This window comes from Nilaparvata lugens, chromosome 11 (genome assembly GCF_014356525.2).
Source record: "Nilaparvata lugens isolate BPH chromosome 11, ASM1435652v1, whole genome shotgun sequence".
NCBI lineage: Eukaryota > Metazoa > Arthropoda > Insecta > Hemiptera > Delphacidae > Nilaparvata > Nilaparvata lugens.
This window is the reverse complement of record NC_052514.1, coordinates 41,080,244-41,104,504: the sequence shown is the minus strand read 5'-3', so window position 1 is coordinate 41,104,504 and position 24,261 is coordinate 41,080,244. Positions and strand designations below refer to the sequence as shown.

The following is a 24,261-nucleotide window of genomic DNA, read 5'->3' as shown; positions in this document are numbered from 1 at the left end:
TTGATTTTTGCACTTAGATTTTGACTCATAGTTTTCTGATTATTGACGTTTTTCAAAAATATCGATAGATTTTGAAAACTAAGGTGGGATATAAGAAAATGTTACTGGACATGTTTTGTTGCAAATTTAATGTATAATCTATGGTATTCGGGTGTTACACCATTATACTGCCATTATAACGTGGACCTCACTATAAAACAACCACAACATGATACAGTAACAATACAATATGATACAGTATCACCACACATGATACATTATCATCTCAACTTGATACACAACACTATGATTTGATTCATTCGCTATCTGCTTTGTAGAATGATAGACAAGGATAGCAGCACCAATGTTGATCAATTACTGCCATTATAACGTGGACCTCACTATAGAACAATAACAAGAACTACAAAATGATACTGTATCAACACAATATGATTCAGTATCAAACCAACATGATAAAGTATCATGTCAACTTGACACACAACACTATGATTATAAGGATAGCAACACCAATGTTGATCGAATACTGCCATTGTGATAGCCCCCTAATTCTCCCTTTATTGTCATAGTTTATCATTGGCATTTATTATCATCGTCATCAACATCTTCTTCATCTTCTCATTCATGCTTGTTATCATCTCTCCATCACCATTTCATGTCTTTTCTCAACTTTTCTTTTACTTATCTCTACTTTTCAATATAATTTATAATTTTTTCTTCAAGCAGTTTTTCAAGTACTTTTTCTAACGTTAGTTTAATGAATTTTGTTTTGAATACGAATTGTACTTGTCTTATTGTGATGTTAAGGGAGAATATTTGAGTTTTTACCTGTTGCTCCCATAGTGGAATAATAAATTATAGCGTGGACGTCACTACTATAGAATATGTTGTGCACTTACACTGATCTGGTCGGGATTGGCCGAAGTGAAGAAGAGCATGTCGTTGATGATGCAGTAGCCGGTGCCCGAGGGCACGATCACCAGCGACCGGTTGAACGAGCGCATCGGCACCTTCTTGTTCACCTCTCTGAACACACCGCTTATCGACAACGCCAGCAGTTGCGGCTGCAAAACAAATGTTTAAACAGCTATTATCCATTGAAAAGACGCGAGTATAAACAACTAAATTATTGATATGCATTGAATCGGAAATTGAACGTAGCGCCATTAAACATCACAAACAAAATTATATCATTCAATATATTATGTAAGAAGAAGAAGAAGGATACACGAGAAAAAGAAGAAGAATACAGGAGGAGGAAAAGGACGTGGAGAAGAAGGAAGAAGGAGAAAGAATGAAGAGGGAAGGAGGAAAAAGAAGGGAGAAGGAAGGAGGAAGAGGAAAGAGGGAAGAATGAGGAAGAAAGAAGAAGGTGGGAGAAGGAAGAAGGAAGATGATGAAGAAGAAGAAGAAGGAGAAGAGGAGGAGGAGAAGAGGAGGAGGATGAAGAGAAAGAGAAGGTTGAGAAAGTAGAGAAGAACTACAATTAGAAAAACAATAATAAATTGTTATCAAATTTTATTCAAATTGAAGTTAGAAGTTGCGGCTGCAGAGCGCAGGTTTCAATTATTTATTATTTGATGATATAATATATTATATTAAACTCCTCAAAATACGATGCTCCTTAGACCTCCTGCCGCTAACTCCTCACTATGCGAGCACCCTGAGTTACAGGACTTGGACCTGGTTGCACAAAAGCCGGTTAACTTTTAATCTTGGATTATTTCACGAGAACCAATCAGAGAAGGCTTTTCTGAAAAGATGACTTCTCTGATTGGTACTCGTGGAATTAATTACGATCAAAACTTAACCGACTTTTGTGTAACCGGAACTAAGGCCCCATTCAGTGCAGACGAAATAATGTTAGAAGAAGTGAGAAGAGACAAAATGGAGAAACATACGGTGTACAGGGTGAGATCGACGCAGAATGAGGCGGGGTCGTGTTGCGTTTTGACGATCGACGACAGGAATGAGACAATGTTGGCGGGGCCAGTCTTCAGCAGCTTCAGTCGTGTGTCGTTGTTGCCGATCAGAAACAGGTTGCGGTTGTCGCTCAGGTACGAACCCATTCTGCAAACACAACAATATTATTCACAATATTAATATACTTATACATATAAATTATTATGTATTAATTATATACTATTATAATACTATTGTATTAGTATTGATATTTCAGACCGGTTTCAACTAGTCACTATAAATGAGCAATGTGGTCGATGTAAGTCTTGCTTTCTAGTAACCGATAGCTTCAGAGGCTATAATGGTGGTTCCTCATTTCAATCTTTTCCCTATGCTATAGCATTGGAGCAAGATTTATTTCTTTCACAAATCGAAATTGGAGTCCTTTCACGCAATCCTTCACTCAACAATGATATGATGATTATAATTAATGCTCATCCAGACTCCTCGAAAACGATCACTTATCGTGAAAATAAGCTTTTGATTACTCTCTAGTAGTATTATTAAATCTGCAGGAATAGAAAAAGACCTTAAAATTTCAATTTGATATGAAATTTAAGTATCTCAGCAAAAAATATCCCGTGAAAAATACCGAAAAAATGCTGCCTTCGGCAAGATTCGAACACAAATTGAGAAGCTAACCGACAATAAATTAGTGTAATTTTTTTTATTGCGGTTGATGCCCACATGAGCTTGTGCGTGGGTAATGTTAGTGCGAGGGTGAGTTATGAGATGATCAAACGTCCATGCCTAATCGATGGGATTCAAACCCGTGACCAGGTAGCACTAGCAGACTGTGCAGACTAGCAAGTGTGCAACGCCTTAGTCAACTCGGCAATCTGCCCGGCAATCATTAAATATCGTGAAAATGATTTTTAGCTGCCATCTAGAGCAATGCATTAGAGTCGCCAGGTGGGAACCATTAATGTGGCTTACAGTTGGCTGTCCACTCTGTGATTATAAAGTCTCTGTAGAATCTATGGTCTTCGCCTGTTCGTGGGACACTCCGTACAAGGATCACCACACTAATGGTTAGTTCCCTTTTATAGAAGTGTAATTGACCGAGCGAAGTGAGGTCTAAGATTCAAGTCGACGGTTTGGCATTTCTCTTTATTTATGTTTATATGTTCCGCATTCACGGCGAACCGCGGTAATAGATTATCATGGAATTTGACAGGTATCAAGACAAGCCTTTTCAAGTTGCGCGTCGACGTATATAGGTTTTTGGAAATTTTGCTTTTTAAGGATAATATAAAATGAAAAGGAGCCCCCTTCATACGCCAATATTGGAGTGAAAATCAGACTATAGAATTAATAATCATAAATCAGCTGTCGAGAGGATAATTAATTGCATGCAATTTAATATTTCAATCTAGTAAAAAACCGGTTGTTGTGTGGACTATTAATTGCATGCAGTGAGGCAAATGCAAAATTGATAACTCGAAGTAGCATAGTATTTTCTCCCAACTTTTCTCTGATTTCAACTCGGTAAGCTTTTGATGATAGTAGCATAGCTGTTTACATCAAATTATTAGCATTGTCGATACAACAACCTAAACAGCCATTTGTCGTTTATACACCGATATCAAGCCGACACGACAAGACAGAATTTACTCTGATGGACAGTATTAGAGGAGACTGTGGTTTATAACAGCGTGAGGTCTACTGTTCACAGAACTACTAGTCTAGTATAATTCGAGTTCTAGTTTAGCACTGACCCAGGAGAACAGGTAAACGAGAACTGCGCCTTTTCATGGTAGGCGTTGATAAGGGGTTGACGGTCGTCACTATCGAAAATGGTGTAGTAGAGCTCTATGAACTGGCTGACAACTAGCGCTCCCTCGGGGTTGCACGTGTAACTGCCCAGGCTTGGCTTCAGACGGGTGTCGTTCTCGATGTCGAAAGTGATTGGTGGCGGCAGGGTTTCGTTGTCCTGCGAAATACAACAATTATTCACTTAAAAAACATACAATTTTGAAGTATAGTAGAGCACCAATTATCCTGTTACCGAAATGTCACAATTATTCACTTCAAAACCAAAAAATTCAATCAATTTTGAAGTATAGTGGAGCACCAATTATACTATTATCAAAATTTCACAATTATTCACTTCCGAACCAAAAAATTCAATCAATTTTGAAGTATAGTAGAGCACAAATTATACTTTTATCGAAATTTCGCAACTATTCACTTCAAAACCACAGAATTTAATCAATTTTAAAGTAGAGTAAAGCAATAATTATACTGTTATCGAAATTCAACAATTATTCACTTCAGAACCACAAAATTATCTCAGTTTCAAACGTCCGCTGGGTGATATAAAAAAATTGAATGGTCCTCCAAAAACCTAACCTAGTTTGTATTTCAAGAGGCCAATTAATCCGGAAAATGGGCGTACCGATAATTCACAGATCAAAAACTGCAACATTTTCTCAACCAAGACTTGCAATTTTCACAATTATAAAGTACAAAACCACGAAATTCTTCAGTTTCAAAGTCTTCTATGCGGAACTAGTCTTCTAAACCCTACTATGGGCTTACCTAGCTCCAAAAACTAGAAACTACAAACATAAGACACAATAGAAGTGAACAAATTGTTTGTAATCTAAAGCCGTGTCCACACTGAACAAATTTCGACAAACATGTTCGGCGAACATGTTTGTTGAGGGGCTCAGGGACAAACATTTTAAAAAGTTTGGACAAACATTGTTTGTCAAACAAAAATTACCGTTTTTCCAAACATTTTCAGTGTTTGCTGTAAAACATGAAACCTGTTCTCCCCACTTACAAACATTTTGGTAGTTGACGCGTCCACACTGGCCACGGGCAAACATTGTTTGTCAAACATAATAAAATTTTCCCAAACTGTTTCAACAAACATGTTTGTCGAACATTTGTTCAGTATGGACCCGGATTAAGAAAACTACAATAAAACATGCATTCATAATTCACTTTACAAAGAAATTACAGTAATTTATAGATAATTATTAATAAATCTTCAATTAATGAATTAATGAAATTTGAAATGTTATTTTGTTTACTCACTAGTCTGATGACGTTGGGAAACCTCTTGCGAACTTCCCTGGAAAATAAGAATATCGGCAGCAAACGATGAAACTAATTCATACAACATAATAATGAACAAATAAAAACGAAATCAAACAAAATAATCAGAAATAGAGAATAAAAATAACCTACTGATAAATTTATTGCTAATAATGAAATACATTTGTTATTTGCAGACTTGAACATGTAATCATAAAACATAAACAAACATAAATCATAACAACTTAAATAAAGATACTCTGTAGATATATGGTCAGATTCATAGTGATCATATCTGGATAGAGACTTGTGAAGATAGATAGATAGTGAAGTTCTATATGAAACTTGACGTAATAAATTAATATTACAGCTTACAGAATGTAGTTACAACTCGATTCATGTGAATGAGTCAACAAAATGATTGAAGTGAAGTGGAAATTCTAATTTAGTGAGTAAATATATTGGAAATTTTTTATCTATTTCAATAATGAGAATTCTAAGTAAAATGCTTGACACAGAAGAAATATAAATTTAGGAATATTATTGTTTTGTGTCATCTTACAAAGGACCAGTTTTTCATGAAGTTGAAAGACTTTCCTTTCTCACTCATAAATAATGTACTACAAGCCGATCTAATCAGAACACAATGAACTGTTTTGATAAGTTGGTGAAACAACTGGACGCACAAATTTGAAACATGTAACAATTTTAGTAAAAAACAAGAATTTTGATTCAAATATAAACAGTTAGGCTCAACTCACACTACCTCGACTCAATCGTACGACTCCAGTCGAGGATATTCCAGTCTCTCGACCTTACGACTTTCTTGCTCATTGTCACTACTTTAGTTTCATGCTACTCCATTTTCTAACCTTACTTTATTGAAAATATAAGATCTAATTCGTCACTACTTAACATGTAACAAATTCTATAATAATTATTATGAATATATATTGCCTTATTTAATTGTTATTATTGTCTTATCTAAAATGATAAAACATCACTTTCATTAAAAATGCATGGTACTACGCAACTCAAGTGGAGGCTCGACCAACATGTCGAGTCGAGGCTCGACTCAGTCTAACAGTCGTGAGGTCGCGGAGACTGGTCTGAGTGTCACCATTTGAAAACACATTCTGCGTCGAGAAGAGACTAGAGTCGCAGTCTCTTCTCGACTTGAGTCGCTCAAGTGTGAGTTGAGCCTAAGTTATAACAATTATCATGAAACAGTATGGAAGAATGGATATTTATTGATAAATAATTAATGCGATCAATGTTCTCATGCACCATGCATATTCAGTTTAATGCTGTTTCTCTCATCCAGTAAAAAATTAAATACGTATAAGGGACACCTTAAAAGATACTGATATGTGAAAATCTAGCTTTATTCGTCTGTGTCCGCTAATTGCCAAGATAATAATTAATATTGTAATGGCGAGAGAAAAATATGAATATTTCGAGAACATATCGGTAACCAAAAATTTCCAAGAAAATTTCTAGTTTTCAAAGTAGACCACATCACTGTTGCGATCGAAAATACTTTCTATAAGATTCAATCATGACAAGTTTTCTTGAAAGATTCTTCTTGTTTTCTTGACAGAAGTGTCATACATTTCTTTCTTTCTTAACAGTGAGCAAAACTAATAGAAAAGACACTGATTAAATTTTGAAATGATAAGCATAATTTGAATATGACAGAGAAGGTGGAAAATAGAGAAATCAGTGCAGGCTTTGGAGTTGGCCTTCGTCCAAAACCTTCAACCTGCAACAAACTTCACAAGTTAAGGTGTCGCAACATTATAATTTTGTATTATTGCAATAAAATTAATAATAATATAATTAATTATTTGATATATTTTTGTTTTGTTTGAGCATGTTATAAATTTTGAAAACTTATAAATACAATGAATAAAGATCGGTAATAATTTTGCTATCTTAGTAATCAAACTTTCTGTTACGTTGCGATCGAGAAAAGAAAATTCAGAAGAAAATTTTAGAATTTCACAAAAATGCAGACAATCAAAGTGCTCAATAAATCAATATAAATTGTCAATATATTAATAATATAAATAGATTAACTATGAATACATTGATAATTTAAATGCGGTATGTGTTAACTATTAACAACTATTGAAGAGTTTGAGAAGGAAAAATCAATTAATAAAAAAATGAATCACATGGTCTTATTTCATAGTCATGGTCTCAGTCATAGAATTCACCACTAAGGCCCGGTGGTTGCACAGAATCATGTCAAAATCTAATCATGATTGAAGAGTTTGATAAGGAAAAATCAATTAATAAAAAATGAATCAAATGGTCTTATTTTATAGTGAATTCATTTCATGGTCTCAGTCATACATTTCATCACTAAGGCCCGGTGGTTGCACAGAATCCTGTCAAAATCTAATCATGATTAAATTGTAGGATAACCAATCAGAGAAGGGTTTTCTGAGGAGAAAGCTTCTGTGATTGGATCTTGTGACATCGGAATTAGAAGTTAACAGACTTTTGTATACTACAGTTTGTAGTACACTTATTAAATCTAATGGACCATTAAGTCTATAGCTTCAATGGTTCATAAGATTCAATAAAATTGTCCCAAAAACCGGACCTATAGTGTTGTCCACGTTATAATGGCAGTGTTGAGAGATAGAAGAACAACGTTACCGAACCTGTCTTGTCAATGCCTTCTATAGACGGTAGCTGATACAGGTTTATTGAAGTAATATTAACTGTTCATTCTCGTTTGAAATAATCAATTATATTTTATTAAGCAATAAATTATATTTTTCAATATTTCATAATGAATTTACATAATTAAGATGAAATATTTTGTTAATTATTAATTCTACATTGATAATCTGGATATAATAGGCAATAGAGATAATCTGGCAATAGAGCAAAGCGAGAAACAGATAGCGCTATCCGCTTTGTTGAATGATAGACAAGGTTAGCAATACCATTGATAATCAAACACTGCCATTATAACGTGGAACTCACTATAGAACATACAAATAATGCGAACTGAGAAGTTCTTATTTGTCAAAAATAGAAGACTAAAACAATTGAAGACTGAGGTTTAAGTTGTTGATACAAGACAGAGGTGTAAGGTGTAAAAACTATTTAAAATAAATACCTATTAGGTTAGTAAAACAGTGAAGTTTCAAAAAATATGCAATAAACTCTAAAAAAATACATGAACACAAATATAGAGTAGCATAACTATATGAAGACGGTTTCTTTAAAAGGATAGAAATATCAAGAAAAATAATTTACAGCGATAATTTTAGACGTCAAAGCAGGGATTTTATAATGCAACAATATGGTTGACAGAGGAAGATCCATGCTTCTAATAAGGTTTTATCTCAACATAAAACATATATCATAGAGCAATCTACGATGCTACCCACTTTGGAAGCATAACGAAATAGGTTGATTGATTTATTATGCGTTGATCAGTAAGCTATTGATTATCAGTTAACTATTGTATTGAACTAACACTATTTCAATAATGATTGATTCAAGACGATATGCTCCATCCAAGTATAAATGGAATTGAACCAACTGGTAGTTAAAACTCATAATGAAACACATTGAAATAATACGACAATATTGCTCAATTTAAAATTAAACAGTTGATCACACAAGAGTTGAACTGTTATTGAGCATCAGTTAACAGTTTAACTATCAACAGTTAACAGTTGATCAACAGACTAAAAATGTGATAGTTGACAAACATGTGATAGTTTCAAAGACAACATTTCATGGTCAGTGATAGTTAACAGTAAGGCTCAACTCAAACTACCTCGACTCAAATCGTACGACTCCAGTCGAGGATACTCCAGTCTCTCGACCTTACGACTTTCTTGCTCATTGTCACTACTTCAGTTCCATGCTACTCAATTTCTAACCTCACATTATTAAAAATATGAGATCCAATTCGTCACTTCTGCGCATATAACACATCTTATAATAATTATTATGAATATAACTTATTGTCTTATCCAATTCTTATTATTGTCTTATCTAAAATGATAAAACATCACTTTCATAAAACATAATCTCACTTTCATTGAAAATGCACGGTACTATGCAACTGAAGTCGAGGCTCGACCAACATGTCGAGTCGACGCTCGACTCAGTCGTGAGGACGCGGAGACTAGAACCGACTGGTCTGAGTGTCACCATTTGAAAGCACATGCTGCGTTGAGAAGAGACTAGAGTCGCAGTCTCTTCTCGACTAAGTGTGAGTTGAGCCAGAATGTTGGGTTTTAAATACAACATTTCTGAACCATTTTACATAATGCTGAACAGTGAAAAGCGACCCATTGTCGGAGTTACCGACCGTAGTGTCTTCATAAACCATAGTCAGTTCATCTGACTGTTCATGTTAAACCTAGATTACCTGACATAGGCGGTTTTGTCCTTCAATTTGTTGCAGACCGGGTTATCTTCTAGCATCAGTTCAACGATTCCCAGTCCTTGTAGTGCGTCTAACTGACGCTCGTGCCTTATCTGAAAAACGACACAGTTAAATAATTAGCAAATAATAAAAATTATTCATTTATGTTAAAAATGACCCTGAAGTAATAGAATTGGCAAATCCTTGTAATAATACTAAGACAATCCTTGTGTTATTTTTATTAAAAATTTAGGTGATGACACACTCAAACATAAGGTTAGTTTTTCACGCATAATTTGTACAAAAGTTTTGGAATACACCTTCATGAAAAAATGAGTGGTAGCCTATAATGATATTCACGTCAGTCAGTGGAAATAATAAGACTACAGCGTTGTCAATTCTCTGTAGTTATCAGTTCGTCGAGTTTTCGGTATGTCAAGTTTTCAGTTCCTCAAGTGTTAAATTTGTTTTTGTGGTCTGGCGAAGAATAGCATTTGCAAATCGAGCAAAATTTTTTTGCCGACTCTTCCTCGACTTCGTTAAGAACTTGAAAACAGCGATTTTGAGCCGGTAAACACATATTTTCCGCTCTAGGTACTTGTAATATTTTCAAAATAAATAACACAGTTTATGAACATACTTGTTTATTAATTGCACAAATTAAATACAACGGGAAAGAAATTAATGAAAACTTAGTCGTCTTGACTTGTACACTTTTTAGGTTAAGCACAAATTAAATTGTCTCATAGTCGCCTTGACTTGTACACTTTTTAGCAGCTTCTCTTTGTCTCAGACACAGAGTAACAGCCAGCAACGGTCACAGTTATCACATAGTTATTCAAAAGTATTCTTTGAGTATCTATAGTGAGGTCCACGTTATAATGGCAGTGTGTGATTTGCAATGGTGTTGCTATCCTTGTGTATCATTCAACAAAGCAGATGGCGCTATCTCTTTCACGCATTGCATGGTTGTCACAATCAACAATGTAGAAATTCAACTAATTGACAAAATAGGGTTAAGGGTTAGGTTTTATTTAGGTTATATTTAATAATGTTTCATAAGGATAGGTTAGGTTTTTGCTTTGAAATTGCAATATGCTAGAAGGGGCTAGGGCACAGGTAGAGTTATGTTTTTTGTTGTTACAAAGGTGAAAGGATAGGTTAGGGGGTTAGGATTTTGCTTTGAAATCCAAAGTATTGAATGTGAAAGGGTTAGGGGTTAGGTTTTTCAAGTTATATTTAATAATGTTTCATATGGCTAGGTTAGGCTTTTGCTTTAAAATTGCAATATGCTAGAGAAGGCTAGGGTACAGGTAGAATTGTGGTTTTTGATATTTCAAAGGTGAAAAGATAGGTTAGGGGGTTAGGATTTTGCTTTGAAATTGCAATATGCTGGAAGGGATTACTGGTTTTTACAATGAATTATGTTTATTAATGTTTTAAATATAAAAGAGGAGGTTAGGGGGTTAGGTTTTTGCTTTGAAATGGCAATATGCTGACTTAGTTACAGTGTTTTTTAACATTAGTTAAATAACAACCGTTATATTTTATTAATTATATTATTGAGAAGTACTCTATCTTCTATTGAATGGAATGATGATAATATATTGATTATCATATCGAATTTGATGAAAAATCATCATTGGATAATAATATCATCATCAAAATGGAATAACGGCTCCAGTTACGGTGCTCGGTAACCATCATCACAAAGAACGTTACATTCAAAGAACTGACTGAATGGAACGGAAAAAACCGTTACTAACGCGCGATACGGTGCTGTCTGAGACCGAGAGTTTGTTACTTTTTAGGTCGAGCAGCCATCCTGCTTCTCACTCGATACATTACTAAATCGATTGTTACTTAAATAGGCCTAATCGATATCATTATAAATCGAAATATCGACACAACAGTGCAAAATATAATCAACATATATTTCTCAACATTCAGCAACCAAAATATATGATAAAATAAGGTGAACTTACACTATTTTTGTGCAGATGCAGGATTTGCAGCACTGCTGCCTTTTCGATGAGCGGCTTCAACTGGTCGAGACTGGACAACCGGTTCTCGGACAGATCTATGGCAACAATGTCTGGAATGTTCTTGCAGATCGTCTGCACCACAGCGTTCAGCACGTTCGGTTTCATCAGAGGCACTAGCAGTTCTTTGGTCAGAAAATCTGCCAACAAAAATGTTTCACAATTTTAATTATATAAAATAATTAGTACCCTAGCAATATATTCAAATTAATCACAGCTAATTGAAAGAATAAGACATTGAATAGAGTAGAAACTTCATTGCAGCCATATCTGAGGTCATCATATACAATACAAAAGTCAAATATATACAACTTAATACATTATACAAAATACAGCCTCTATATCAGTAAGTTACACTATCAGTACCCTGTAATAATATGTCATCTGATTTTCAATCTATAACCCAATATTCCTAGCTAATGTATAAAAATCTTCAATCTTGTTTAAAGGGTTAGCTGCTAAGAAACAATTGATATGATTTTTAAAAATACCATTCTCCATATTTCTTAGATGTTCAGGAAGGGAAGTAAACAATTTTATGGGAAAAAATTGAAATGTTTTATGTGTACTAGAATAGGTATACCGATAACTAGTCAAATTACCTCTATTTCTAGTGTAATGGCTATGAACTACCCCCTATTCTACAAACTTCTCCAAATCCACAACATAAATTAGGCTCTATTGAACAAATATTGAAGGGAGAGTCAATATTCTCAAAATTTTAAAATGCTCTTCAAACTGTGCTCGCTTAGAAAGCCCACAAATCAGTCTGATAGCCTTTCTCTGTATTCTTAAAGTCTACTATTGTAAGCTCTCGAACCCCAAAGTATGGTGCCATATGATAAATGGGATTGGATGTGAGCATAATAAATCACCTTTGAAACATCCTAACCGACATAATATGACCTCAGTTTAAGAAGACTCCCTTATTCAGCTTGCTAGCAACAATGTCAATATGCTGGGACCAACTAAGGCAAGTGTCAAGGCATAGTCAGTCTTCTATTATAACTGATAATCAAGTCTGAACTTTATCAGATTTGATTATCAGTTATAATAATAGACTCACTATGAATGAGGAGAAAGATGTTGATGTTGTAAATATTGTCTGTATTGAAACATCGATTTCTTATTATTTTAATTATGGAGAAATACCATGCAAATACAAAGATTACCTTCTTTCAATCCCCTTTTACACCTTTTCCCTTTCTGTTATACATGACCTGCCTATTACATGGGAAACCATAGTTGACAAGGAATTTTCCCCCTCTTTTTCCAGCACACAACATCATTTTAGAAATTTTGTCTAATTTTTATTGCGTTATATATTTATTGTTACTGTAATTGTTTCGTTGTATTTGGTATTTCTCACTGTATATTTGTGTGGTGTGAATGAATTAAATAAGTTTATTATATAAATTAACTTCAGAATAGAAAAATGATTCTTAAATGGTTATTAATTTTGATGGTTGACCCAAAGCAGGTTTCTAACCTTAGAGCAACCTAATTTTTTTTTTTAATGTACTGTAAAGTAGTTATGTATGATTTTTCTTACATGAATTTCATTCTGTGTATTACTGTGTGTGTCATAAATGTTGTAATGGAATATTACGGAAAATATGATATTATTATTATTCTGCTAGTGTTTTACTAACCTGGATCAGAGTGAAACTTTTTGAGATCGAGTGCTTTAGTATCAGCTCTATACCGTTTTGCCATCACAAGTTTGATGTTTTCTCGAAGTTCATCGGTCATATCAACCGGACAGGAGATTGGCTTCACAAAGAGTCGCATCTGAAAGTAAGAAGCAGAAACAATGTAATCTACAAAATTGAATGGGATAGGTACTCTGTAATAAGTTCCATCTCTCTAATAGATCTGTCCAGATACTACAATGAGGTCCACGTTATAATGGCAGTATTTTATTAACATTGGTGTTGCTATCCTTCTCTAAAATTCGAGAAAACAGATAGTGCTATGCTTCTCTAGCACCACAACGTTGTCAAATCGTTTTTCAAACAATGTAGAAACATATTTGTTTACCAAAATAAATAATCTCAATTATGAAAAATTATTATCATTCAATCACCGAAATTATATTTTCTTGTCGAATAGAATATAATTAATGATATATTTTGAACAAGAATGAACAGAAAATATGAATCTGAGTAGGCCTACCCTTTTAAATGGCACTTGAAAATGGCATTAGTAGCCGAAACATGTCGTGTCAAAATAATTCAAAAGGGTGCTCAGATTTATATTAAAAGTAGCCCTAAAGAAAAAAAAGTATGAACTGTTAATATTACATCGGATACACCAGTATCAGCTATCCTCTATAGAAGGCAGTGACAAGGCAGAGAATCGGCAACACTGTTCTCCTATCTTTCTCTACTGCCACTATAACGTGGACCTCACTATACCAAAAAATGTCCGCTTTACATCAAAGTATACACACCTTATTCTCTGTATTAATCCGAATATTTTCAAGTTATTTGTCTAATAAAAACAAAATGGCCACTGATATTATGGAAAAATACCACAATATCTGCTCCCCTACAATAAAAGTAATTTCTCTCATCCAATACGAAATCTCCAACTTTATTGGAGAAGTTATGATTCAGAGTAAAAAAAATAGCGGAGGGTCGAAGTTGGAATTTATAAGAAAAGGTGACTGCTGAGTGTTGGAAATATTGCATGACTTCAAATATGTCGGAACATAATGGAGCGGAGAAGATAGTGTAGAACGTAGAAGCATAGAGAAACAATAGCGTAAGTAGATATCCCATGGTATAGGGCGTTTATGTCGCAACTTTTAATGTTATCTCAAGCCGATTACTGTCGATTTTTACTGTTTTGACCGGGTAAGAGTGTATGAACGGCACAATATGAGAGACTATCAGCGTCACATAGCTTCACAGGAAAGAACTACGTGGGCTATCGGCTTGAGATAACAGTAAAAGTTGCGATATAAACGCCCTATACCATGGGATATCTACTTATGCTATTGTTTCTCTATGGTAGAAGGTAGAGGAAACATTTGGACACACGCATTATTTAAAAACTCTCAGCTATCTTCTCTGATGAATTAATTATACTATACCTTAGAGGATTATTTCACCAGACTCAATGCTTCATTTCAGATTGTTTCATTTACAAATAAAGGAAATCCATTATTTATTATCTTATTGATGAATTTAAAATTCATGAATCCAATCCAGATTCAAATCATTCAAGTTTTGTCATCAACCAAACCAAGTGACGTTGATAGTTTTATTTTTAATATCAAGATTAATGATGAAAAATTTTCAATGAGGACATATCAGTTTTTGGACTATTCAAGAAAAAATTAGGAAACAGGAGTTTTGGGCAATAGCCTGTTTTTTCTTACCTGAATTTTGTATTTGGTTGCTTCAGTTGATGGGAAAATTGATAGTTAATTTACCTTGTGGCCATCAGGCAGAGTGATTTTACGATCTGTATCGTTGAGCTTCTCAGCTACGTTTCTGGTCTCCAGGTAAAATGTTACTTCGTTATTCACCTTTTGAAACTGGAAAAAACAAGTTTGAAACGATTAACAACTAAATTCATACATTACGAAATCAAAACTGCTAAAATAACATTCATCTACTCTACATAATGTTCAGAATGGTACGAATAAACTAGAACACCACAAGAAATTCAGAGAGATAAGAGCTATATCGTAGCAGATGAATTATTACAAATACTTCACTATAAATAGAGAAATTTCAAGACCTCGTATTTTTTTGTTTGGATTTGTGTCATTGTATTATAAATTTCATTCAAGTATGGGTCTATGAAGTCTACTCATTAATATGCAATTCCTATTGCAACGCAAAGGTAGAAGGTAATTCATAAAAAATTCCTTTGATAGTAATATTGATTCTATAACTAAATTTCTTCTAAAGAAAGATTTTAATTAGGTAATTTAATTATAATAATTAGGTAATTTCAAAGATTTTAACCAGGTAATTTTGTTTCATTAATTTCAACATCGAGTTGCAATTCATATTATGTTTGAATGGTTATAACCTATCCATTTTACCAATAGAAGGAATTATTAATGTATTCAAAACTCGTTATAGACGTCGTACCCAACAATCATCAATGAAATGAAGAATTTGAATAATACAAAGAAACTTATTTTCACATAAGTTAATTACTACAATTTCAAGACATTACAGTAATTTAATAAGCCATTAATAAATAATTCAATAATTATTACTAAACAATAATAGAAAACTCAATTATAATTCAACAATGAATATAATTCAATATCAATATTACAGTTTCACTTTTGATCTATATGTCCTGTTAACTGTGGTTTTTCATGTAACTTGCTTATAAAAAACTGTGTTTTTTATGTAGGTTATGTAGGCCTACTTGTAAAGGGAGTGCGTCAGCCACTAAAGGTGGCACTTGATGAAGGTCCTATAACCTACCTTGTGTAAGTGACCACGGCTTGTTCATCAAGCCGTTTTTCATTAGTTATTGTCTAACATTAGTTATTTGTTTTCATTTTATGCTCTCTTCTGTGATAAAACATTTATATCAATTTATTCAAAAATGTGTTTCAATATACGGTAACTAATTTTAAACTGCAGACCTTTAGTGAGTGACATACACTCCTTGTAAAACTGTGGAATATATTTTGTTTTTGATTGTATTATTTGTTATTTAAATATTGTCTAGTTTATTGTGTTCAAGTTCTTTGCTAGTATATGTTTCTCTACTATATATTTTTTCTTGTTCAATCGGTGTTGTACCGTTGGAAGTTTAATAAATTTACAATATATATTAATCCAACTTACACTGTAGGCGATAAATTGCAATCCAATATGTCGAGATAGCAGTGAAACTGTTTCATCTTTATCAAACGGAACATCTCCAACAACCTGAAAAAAATAACTTATTTAGAAAACCATTCTCCAAAAAGCTATAGTGAGGTCCACGTTATAATGACAGTATTTGATCAACTTTGGTTTTGCTATCCTTGTCTATCATTCGACAAAGCCGGTGGTACTATCCTTTTCTAGGTCTACAACGATGCCAATTATGTTTTTGACAGTGTAGAAATATAATTGATTAATACAGAGAATCGGCATTCCTCTATCTTTATATACTGCCATTATAACGTGGATCTCTCACTATACAATATTATTCAATAGTAATTAAAGAGACTTGTGATATTATCAAAAATTCACTTTATTTAAATAAAACATTAACATTTTTAAATATTCAACAGTATCATTTAATGCAAGAAACAGCAATTTATTCTATATTAAATTCACAAGCTCTGACAATATCGACAGCGAAAGACTTATTTAAAATATTCTTTTAATTTATTGAAAAAATGTATTTGCCGATATTTTTGAAATTTCTAGGCTAATTCTAATAATGAACTAATAAAGCTGGATTCTCTCATATGGCTAAATTCTCTTCGTGTTTAAGTGGTAGAATAGACATTACTGTCCAAACATCGTCACGTCAACAAATGAAAAAGTCATTCAATTCTATTCTATATGAGTATCAGTGAACATATACGGTACAATGAAAATATCATTTCCATGAGTTATAATGAGACTATTCTCACTGAACCCGGCCAAGTGAGTATGAATAGTCCCATTAGAGCTCATGGAAATTATATTTTCACTGTACCGGATACGTTCACTGATACTGATAAGTGAGAATCCTGCTTCAGTGTTTAATAAAATGATAAATTTTCAGAACTGTATCTAAAAAATTGGTTATTGAGATAAATTCTGAGCTAAGGTCTGATAAATTCTAAGATAAGGACTGATATATTACTATTGTTTAACTATCATGTTTTTAAAAAACTCTACTATTATTAAACTATTAATAATAGTTTTTTATGAATTTTCAAATGTATTCTTCGATATAGAACCCAGTAGGCTACACAACCTTTTAAATAATTTTACCAATTTTTTGTATGTGACAATTCTCTGCAGATTTCTTAAATTACTTATGAAATGAATCATGGGTATGGAAAGCTAGAGTTTAGTAAATCCTAAGGGCTGGTTTCCGAGCTCGGGATTTAGCCAAGTACTAGACTTTAAACAGCTGGAATCAGAAAATTGGCTTTCCGAAACGGGGCGTAGTAGCAGTCCACATTTAAATTAAATTTCAAAAACTAGAAAATTGAACGCAAAACAAAATAAGATAAGGAGAAAATAGTGTAAAGTTTCAGCTATTTTGAATTATTTAGGAATGTTTCACTATGTCAAGGAAGAACGTTTCCAATTATTGAAATAAGTGAATAAAGATTATCATAAAAACTGCGACTACGCCCCGTTTCGGAAAGCCAATTTTCTGACTCCAGCTGCTTGAAGTCTAGAGCTTAGCTAAATCCCGAGAGCGGAAACCGGCACTAAATATATGCACAGTAAATAGAAACAGATGATGTAAATTCTTCAATATCTTATGAGTCACGAAGATCGCCTGGCTAGAAATTAGAACAATAATATATGAAAGAGTCAGAAATCAAGTACCATATGAGTTAGGAATACATTTTTCCTACAGTTACGTTGAAAAGTGGCCATTGCTGCACTGATTACAGAACGTAAAGAATCACTTTTCTGCTCTAGTGCGGGAAAAATTTTTCTGCACTCCAGATTTGCAACATGGCAACGCAAAATACTTAGTAGGTTATATGGAGCAACAGTGCAGCAAAATCAAAATGAAGTTGGTAACAGTGACTGCTGTGGCTGCTATAGTGAGCAGAGGTGCAACCAAGCACAACGCGCTAATTATTATTCATTAGATATTATAACCAAGGACAACGAGGACTTTAGGATTTTAGGATTAAGGTTTTTATCAATAATAAAATTACACAGAAAAACATTTGATGGATTTCAGGCAATTTTACCCATAATTACCCACTTTTCATATTCAATGGTAACTGTAGGAAAAACTTAATGTGAAATACGTGCGCAAAGTTCCTCTGCTGCACTCAAGAAACCATTCCGCCCTCGCCTACGGCTCGGGCGTAAAAGTTTCTTTCGGTGCAGCAAACTGACACTTTGCGCACTAGTTGCACAAATAACTATTATAGTGGAACATAATAAAATTATTTATATAATAAACTCACTCTGGCTTTGTACCATCCAGTGAAACTTTCTTCAAGGAATCGCTTGGGCGGAGGACCTGAGAAACCCCCGCCATTATTGTTACGGTTTCTGCCGCTAAAGTTCTGTCTTCTGAATCCTCTAGACCTACAAAACACAAGAAATAATTCCTAATTCTGGGAAGATTTCACAGTAAATGTAATGGTATAAAACAGAAAGCACGATCAGAGTTCAGTTTGTTCGAATCTGATACAAATGAATATTTACATCAATCTATTTTGCTATCCATTACGAACTGAGAGTTAATAATTTGTTTTTGGACTATTATGTCGACACAACAGTCTAATATGTTTACAGTCAAAAATTTAATTTATAAATTTATGCATAATAAGCTTCTCAACAATTTAAATTTATTTTTGAACTATTATGATAAAACTCTAATAATAATAATAATTATATTAGACTTTAGTGTCGTCATAATAGTTTAAAAAGGAATTTAAATTGTTGAGACGTATAATATATTATTATTATTAGACTGTAGTGTCGTCATAATAGTTTAAAAACAATTTTAAATTGTTTAATTTATAAATTTATGCATAATATGCTTCTCAACAATTTAAATTCGTTTTTGAACTATTATGACAAAACTCTAATAATAATATATTACACTTTAGTGTCGTCATAATAGTTCAAAAACGATTTTAAATTGTTGAGAGGCATATTTTACAAAAATTGAAAAATGAAATTTTTGAGAAATTAATTTAAATTTCAAAACTGTTTCTATCCACAACTTTTAAAATCAACAGATCAGAGGAGCATGTTTCAAAACTTCACTGTAAAGGTGCAATTCCTTACAAAGAGCACATAACCGATAAATTCATCAGATTCGATGATTTATTGGATGTGTATGTTGATCAACATTACAGCAGATAAACTGAAGTGTTGGCTACTATATTGCTTTTACGATTCATATCTAATGATATGACGCGCGTCTCGATTCGTCGCTAGAGAATTGCACCCACAGTTCATCTATAAATAATGATAAAGGAAAGAATTGGCTGATACAAGTACGGGATAGGAATATCACGAATGAAGCATCATTACCACTAAGGGACTGATTAACTTGAAATGTTGCATATAGATTCTTAATTTACCGAGGATGGTTATAAGCTTATTTTAAATTCTTCAAGATTTCAGTACGTCAAATTTACAGATTGACAAGTTTTCAATTAGACCCTTGTGGAGCACGGGTTACCTTCTGGTGAAAAATAATTATTGAACGTCAACTTTAAATTCTGTTCTATTTTGTATTCCAAGACAATCTTATAGTACGAGGGTCATTCTTTCAACCTCCGATTGGCCATAGATGAAATACGAATGTGTATAACAGCATAATTTTCTCACCAACAGTTACTTACAATTACGATTACTCTTCAACGCAATTGCCGTGAAGGTTGAGGCATGGGTCACACCAGTGGACCAGCCTACCAAAACCCTCTACTTAAAATTCTGCCGCCACATGAGTTCAAGTGAGCTATGACGTTGTTTTGGAGCTCCTCGTTAGTTTGGAAACTCTGCCCTCAAAGTCATGTCTTGAGTTTGGGGAGAAGGTATAAGATACTAGTGGCCGAGTCAGGTTTGTATGGTGGGTTATTGAGATCATACAATTTGATTTGTCGTTTGGTTACACCAGCACTGTGGGTCCGAGTTGTCATGTGTCACAACGATTCCGGGAGTCATTTGGGGTGTTGTTGCGGTGATAAGAACTTAGACCAGTTATAGAATAGACACGGTTCATTGTATATTCATACTGAAAGTCGATGAAGCCAACATCTACAGCCAAATCCACCCATCTTGACGTCACAACAGTGACGTCACGCATCGTAAAGAAATTATAGAAAACTTTTTTGAGTTTGTTGTGTAAGTGTTTGTGGTGTTTAACTTACATTGTTGTTAGCTTGGTTGTGACGTCAAGATGGGTGGATTTGACAGTACATGTTGGCTTCAGAGGCTAGACTTCCAAGCGTGTCTATTCTATAACTGGTCTAAGGATAAGAATGCCATGACTATCGATATATATTAAGGTTTGTAATATGTAGTATTACACATTTCAGATGACATCTTCAATTTTCCGAGACCATTCACACACAACCCCATCACTCATGTTTCCTTCTTGAACTTGAACTATTCTTCGTTAGATTTATGGTAAACTATAGCCTTTTGGTTGGAAAAACGAGTGAAGCCACGTAACCAGCACTTGACGAGAGACTCAAATCACGCGGCCATGTTTCTGGGTCTGTAACTCGACAACAATTGACGATCTGGCCGCACCGATCACAGGACGTGTGGTGAGGATGAAAAGCTGTTCAGATCTGTAAAAGTGGTGCCACCCCACTACCGGTTGTCTGTATCTTATGATATGTGATAATATGAGATTGAAATAAAAATGACCCTCGTATGTTATAGTGAGATCCACGTTATAATGGCAGTGAATAAAGATAGGAGAACAGCGTTGCCGATTCTCTGTCTTTTTTAATTACATTTCTACATTGTTAAAAACAGATTTGGCATCGTTACCGAGCTAGAAAAAAATAGTACTACCTGTTTTGTGGAATGTTAGACAAATATAGCAACATCAAAGTTAACCAACTACTGTCATTATAACGTGAACCTCACTATAGGTTGGTTGGTTTTAAGTTATTATTGCAGGTATAAAGTCGCTCCCCTACCGGTTGTCTGTATCTTATGATAATGAGATCGGAGCTTGAAATAAAAATGACCCTCGTATGTTAGGTTGGTCGGTATTCGGTTATTAGGTGTAGTAGGCCTAATTTGTTGTGCTAACTTGGGTTGGTGTTAGAAAAATAGACACACCTGTTATTGTTGTTGTTATTATGGCGGCCAGACCCGCCGCCGCCATCTCGACCTCCCGACATCATATCGATATCTCCATCATCGATCAGAATCCGCCGCTGCAGAATGGCCTGCGATAGGACTGCACGATTGTCCCGGTGCTGACCGCCTTTGAACCACACCCGCTTGGCAGTTCCGCCCATTTCCGCATTATTGATGTAATCCTTGTCACGACTTCCGCCGCCTCCACCGCCCCGATTGTCACGGTCACCTGGTCAACAAAAGAGATCAATTCAAGATAATATCGATATATTAGTATCGATACTTTCGATATTTCAGCATCGATACTTTACTCTCGATATTTTGACATCAATACTTTACTATCGATATTTCAACATACTTTACTATCGATATTTCAACATTGATACTCTACTATCGATATTTAAACATCAATACTTTACTATCGATATAGAAATTTCGATACTATAATATAGATATAAACCTAGCACCGCAGTGCAGGATGGTTTCTCACAGCTTGGCGTTGTTGTCATTTGAGATGGGTGTCTGGCTTGGAAGTGTTTCGGCCGCATTGCAGGATGACTATTAACGGTTGCCGGAAGATCAACAGCTGGGTTTTTTTCGTGATAGAGAAATTCTGATTGCAGATTCGTTCTCAGCGACCCCAAGTTTAGCCTGAAGGCTCAGAATGTCAACAATGTTTTTAAATAATTAAAAATAAACATGAAAAGTCATTAATATGATAGTACACCACGTTTCTGGAAACGTTTTACTGGTGACTAGAGTTATTATTGATTATAGGTAGCACAAAAATCAAAATAATCGTGAGAAAGAAAACTGCTGAGAACGCAGGTGAAAACCTACGAAAACCTACCAAACCTAGGTGATGAACGCGAATACGACCGTTACTCCATTGTTCTACTGTCTCGGCTGCTTGGCTGAGCCTGGCTGGAGGGATCAAATAACCGACTGGATTGATCTTTCGTCTGTCCACCAGGCGGAACTACGCCGACCATTGCTGGGTGGAAGATGTTACTGCGGCCGCTCGCATTCCCACCAACGCTGCTATTATTTGCTGTCTCAGCCCCTAGTTCGATTCAGACAAGCATCCAGCCTGCACTGCGGAGCTAGCTCAAGTGATTGTTGGTGCACTCAAAGTAGTCTATAGTGAGGTCCACGTTATAATGGCTTTATAAATTAGGGGAAACTCGTTGTCTACATTGTGAATAAATAAATACGTTAGTCACAACTTTATTCAATTACTTTGCAGATTTTTTTTGCTAATGTATAACCTGACGTGCACTTGCAAATATACGCATTCGTCGAGATCAATTTATTAAATTCAAGAATTTGTTTTACAAACAAAAGGGTTTAGGGTGACCACATCCTAAGAGGGGACATTTTACTCTGAGTGCACCAGTATTATTGATACTGAAATATTGTTAATACCGTATCAATATGAAATTGAAAAATGATTACCTGGTTTTCCCTATATTGTGAAATTTGCGTCATTTGTAATTCACAGTTTTACTAAGCTCGTTCAAGAACTAGGGAATTGGTTGAACTTTATTTTTTGTGTAATGGAATTATTGATAGAAGCTATTGCCATAGAAATCCTATGTTCAGTGTACTCGTTGTAAGAGAAAGCTATTTGACAATGTTCAAATATCCTGATTGATTTTGGTAAAACCAGGGAATAAGGGAAGCCCATGCACTAGCAGAGTGCACTGTGTATGGGAGTACAGTATACCTATATCAGCTTTTGTGAACAGTTCAGATGCCAAACCTAGCTTTACCAAAGTAAACTAACCTTATTGCCATAAGCCAATTTAGTGTAATACAATCAAAAATACAACTAACGTTGTAAATCAACTGGTAATAATATGGGAGATAATGCTATGCTTGATATTGACCTATTGTATACCCACGTATGGTAGGCATTTAGCCTAGCCTATCACTTTTACGTTGGCATCAATTAAGCCTATATAATTCAACTGAATAAATAATAGCCTAAATCAAACTTATTTGGAATGTCAATGTGAAAAGGGAAATTAAAAAAGCTAGTTGTAAGAAACTTTACAACATCAAATAAGTTAGTAAGCTTTCTAATTTGCTCAAATGTAAACAAGGAACAAAAGTCCAGATGGAGACGTTACTATTCTGACAATGAATTACTATGCTAGAATTTTATACATTACAAAAAATGAATAAACATGATTTAAAATAATATATTAAGTTAATAGACTCTTACAATTACAAAGATTCTGTAAAATCAACTACAGTAATAAGTAGATCAGTTATCCCACACGGTTCAAGGTTATAAATTGACTAACAGGAAATCTACTTATCTAACTTACAATAAAAATAAACTTATTAAAAAATGTTGAATTACTAACCATAATTTCTGTCTCTGCCACCACGTCTGTGTATATTTGGCATGATAAATTAAAAAAATACAGAACAAGACAATGTAGCCTAGATTAGACTGTTTCCACAAGATTGTCAGTAGTCTCGAGAACCTTATAATTCAATTTAGGATTTATCAATCATTTCAACTATCACTCAAAGTGGACATTATTGCCGTAAATAAATCACTTTGAGAAAGCATTAACTATGTTTTTTAAAAGAATATCTCACTTTCTGCTTTCACTAAACTTGTGAAATGTGCAGCTTCCAGCTTGAGCTTGCAAGTTGCAATCTTCCAATCTTGTCTTGCTCTTGCGCAATTTTTAGTATTATTGCCTTATGGGTTATGTTCGTTACGAACTCATCGATGAATAAGATTACTAGATTGGCTGGATGCATCGTTGGGATATTATAATGAGATTGAGACTATTATTTC

The 24,261-nt window shown here is 34.2% G+C and overlaps 1 protein-coding gene across 1 annotated transcript in view; it reads right to left on the bottom strand.

Moving 5' to 3' along the window:
- The window catches only part of LOC111049333 (nuclear RNA export factor 1), a 32,902-nt gene extending 8,769 nt beyond the window's left edge, over positions 1-24,133 (bottom strand). Inside the window, exons 1-12 of the mRNA XM_039438444.1 lie at positions 23,816-24,133; positions 21,423-21,672; positions 18,572-18,695; positions 16,275-16,358; positions 14,888-14,992; positions 13,101-13,239; positions 11,392-11,588; positions 9,410-9,519; positions 5,005-5,041; positions 3,678-3,892; positions 1,899-2,067; positions 897-1,061 (exon numbers count right to left, since the gene is read on the bottom strand). Of these exons, the coding sequence (XP_039294378.1) occupies positions 897-1,061; positions 1,899-2,067; positions 3,678-3,892; positions 5,005-5,041; positions 9,410-9,519; positions 11,392-11,588; positions 13,101-13,239; positions 14,888-14,992; positions 16,275-16,358; positions 18,572-18,695; positions 21,423-21,672; positions 23,816-23,858 (1,638 nt within the window). The 5' untranslated portion in view covers positions 23,859-24,133. The remainder of the gene's footprint in view (positions 1-896; positions 1,062-1,898; positions 2,068-3,677; positions 3,893-5,004; positions 5,042-9,409; positions 9,520-11,391; positions 11,589-13,100; positions 13,240-14,887; positions 14,993-16,274; positions 16,359-18,571; positions 18,696-21,422; positions 21,673-23,815) is intronic.
- Positions 24,134-24,261: the final 128 nt, after the last annotated feature.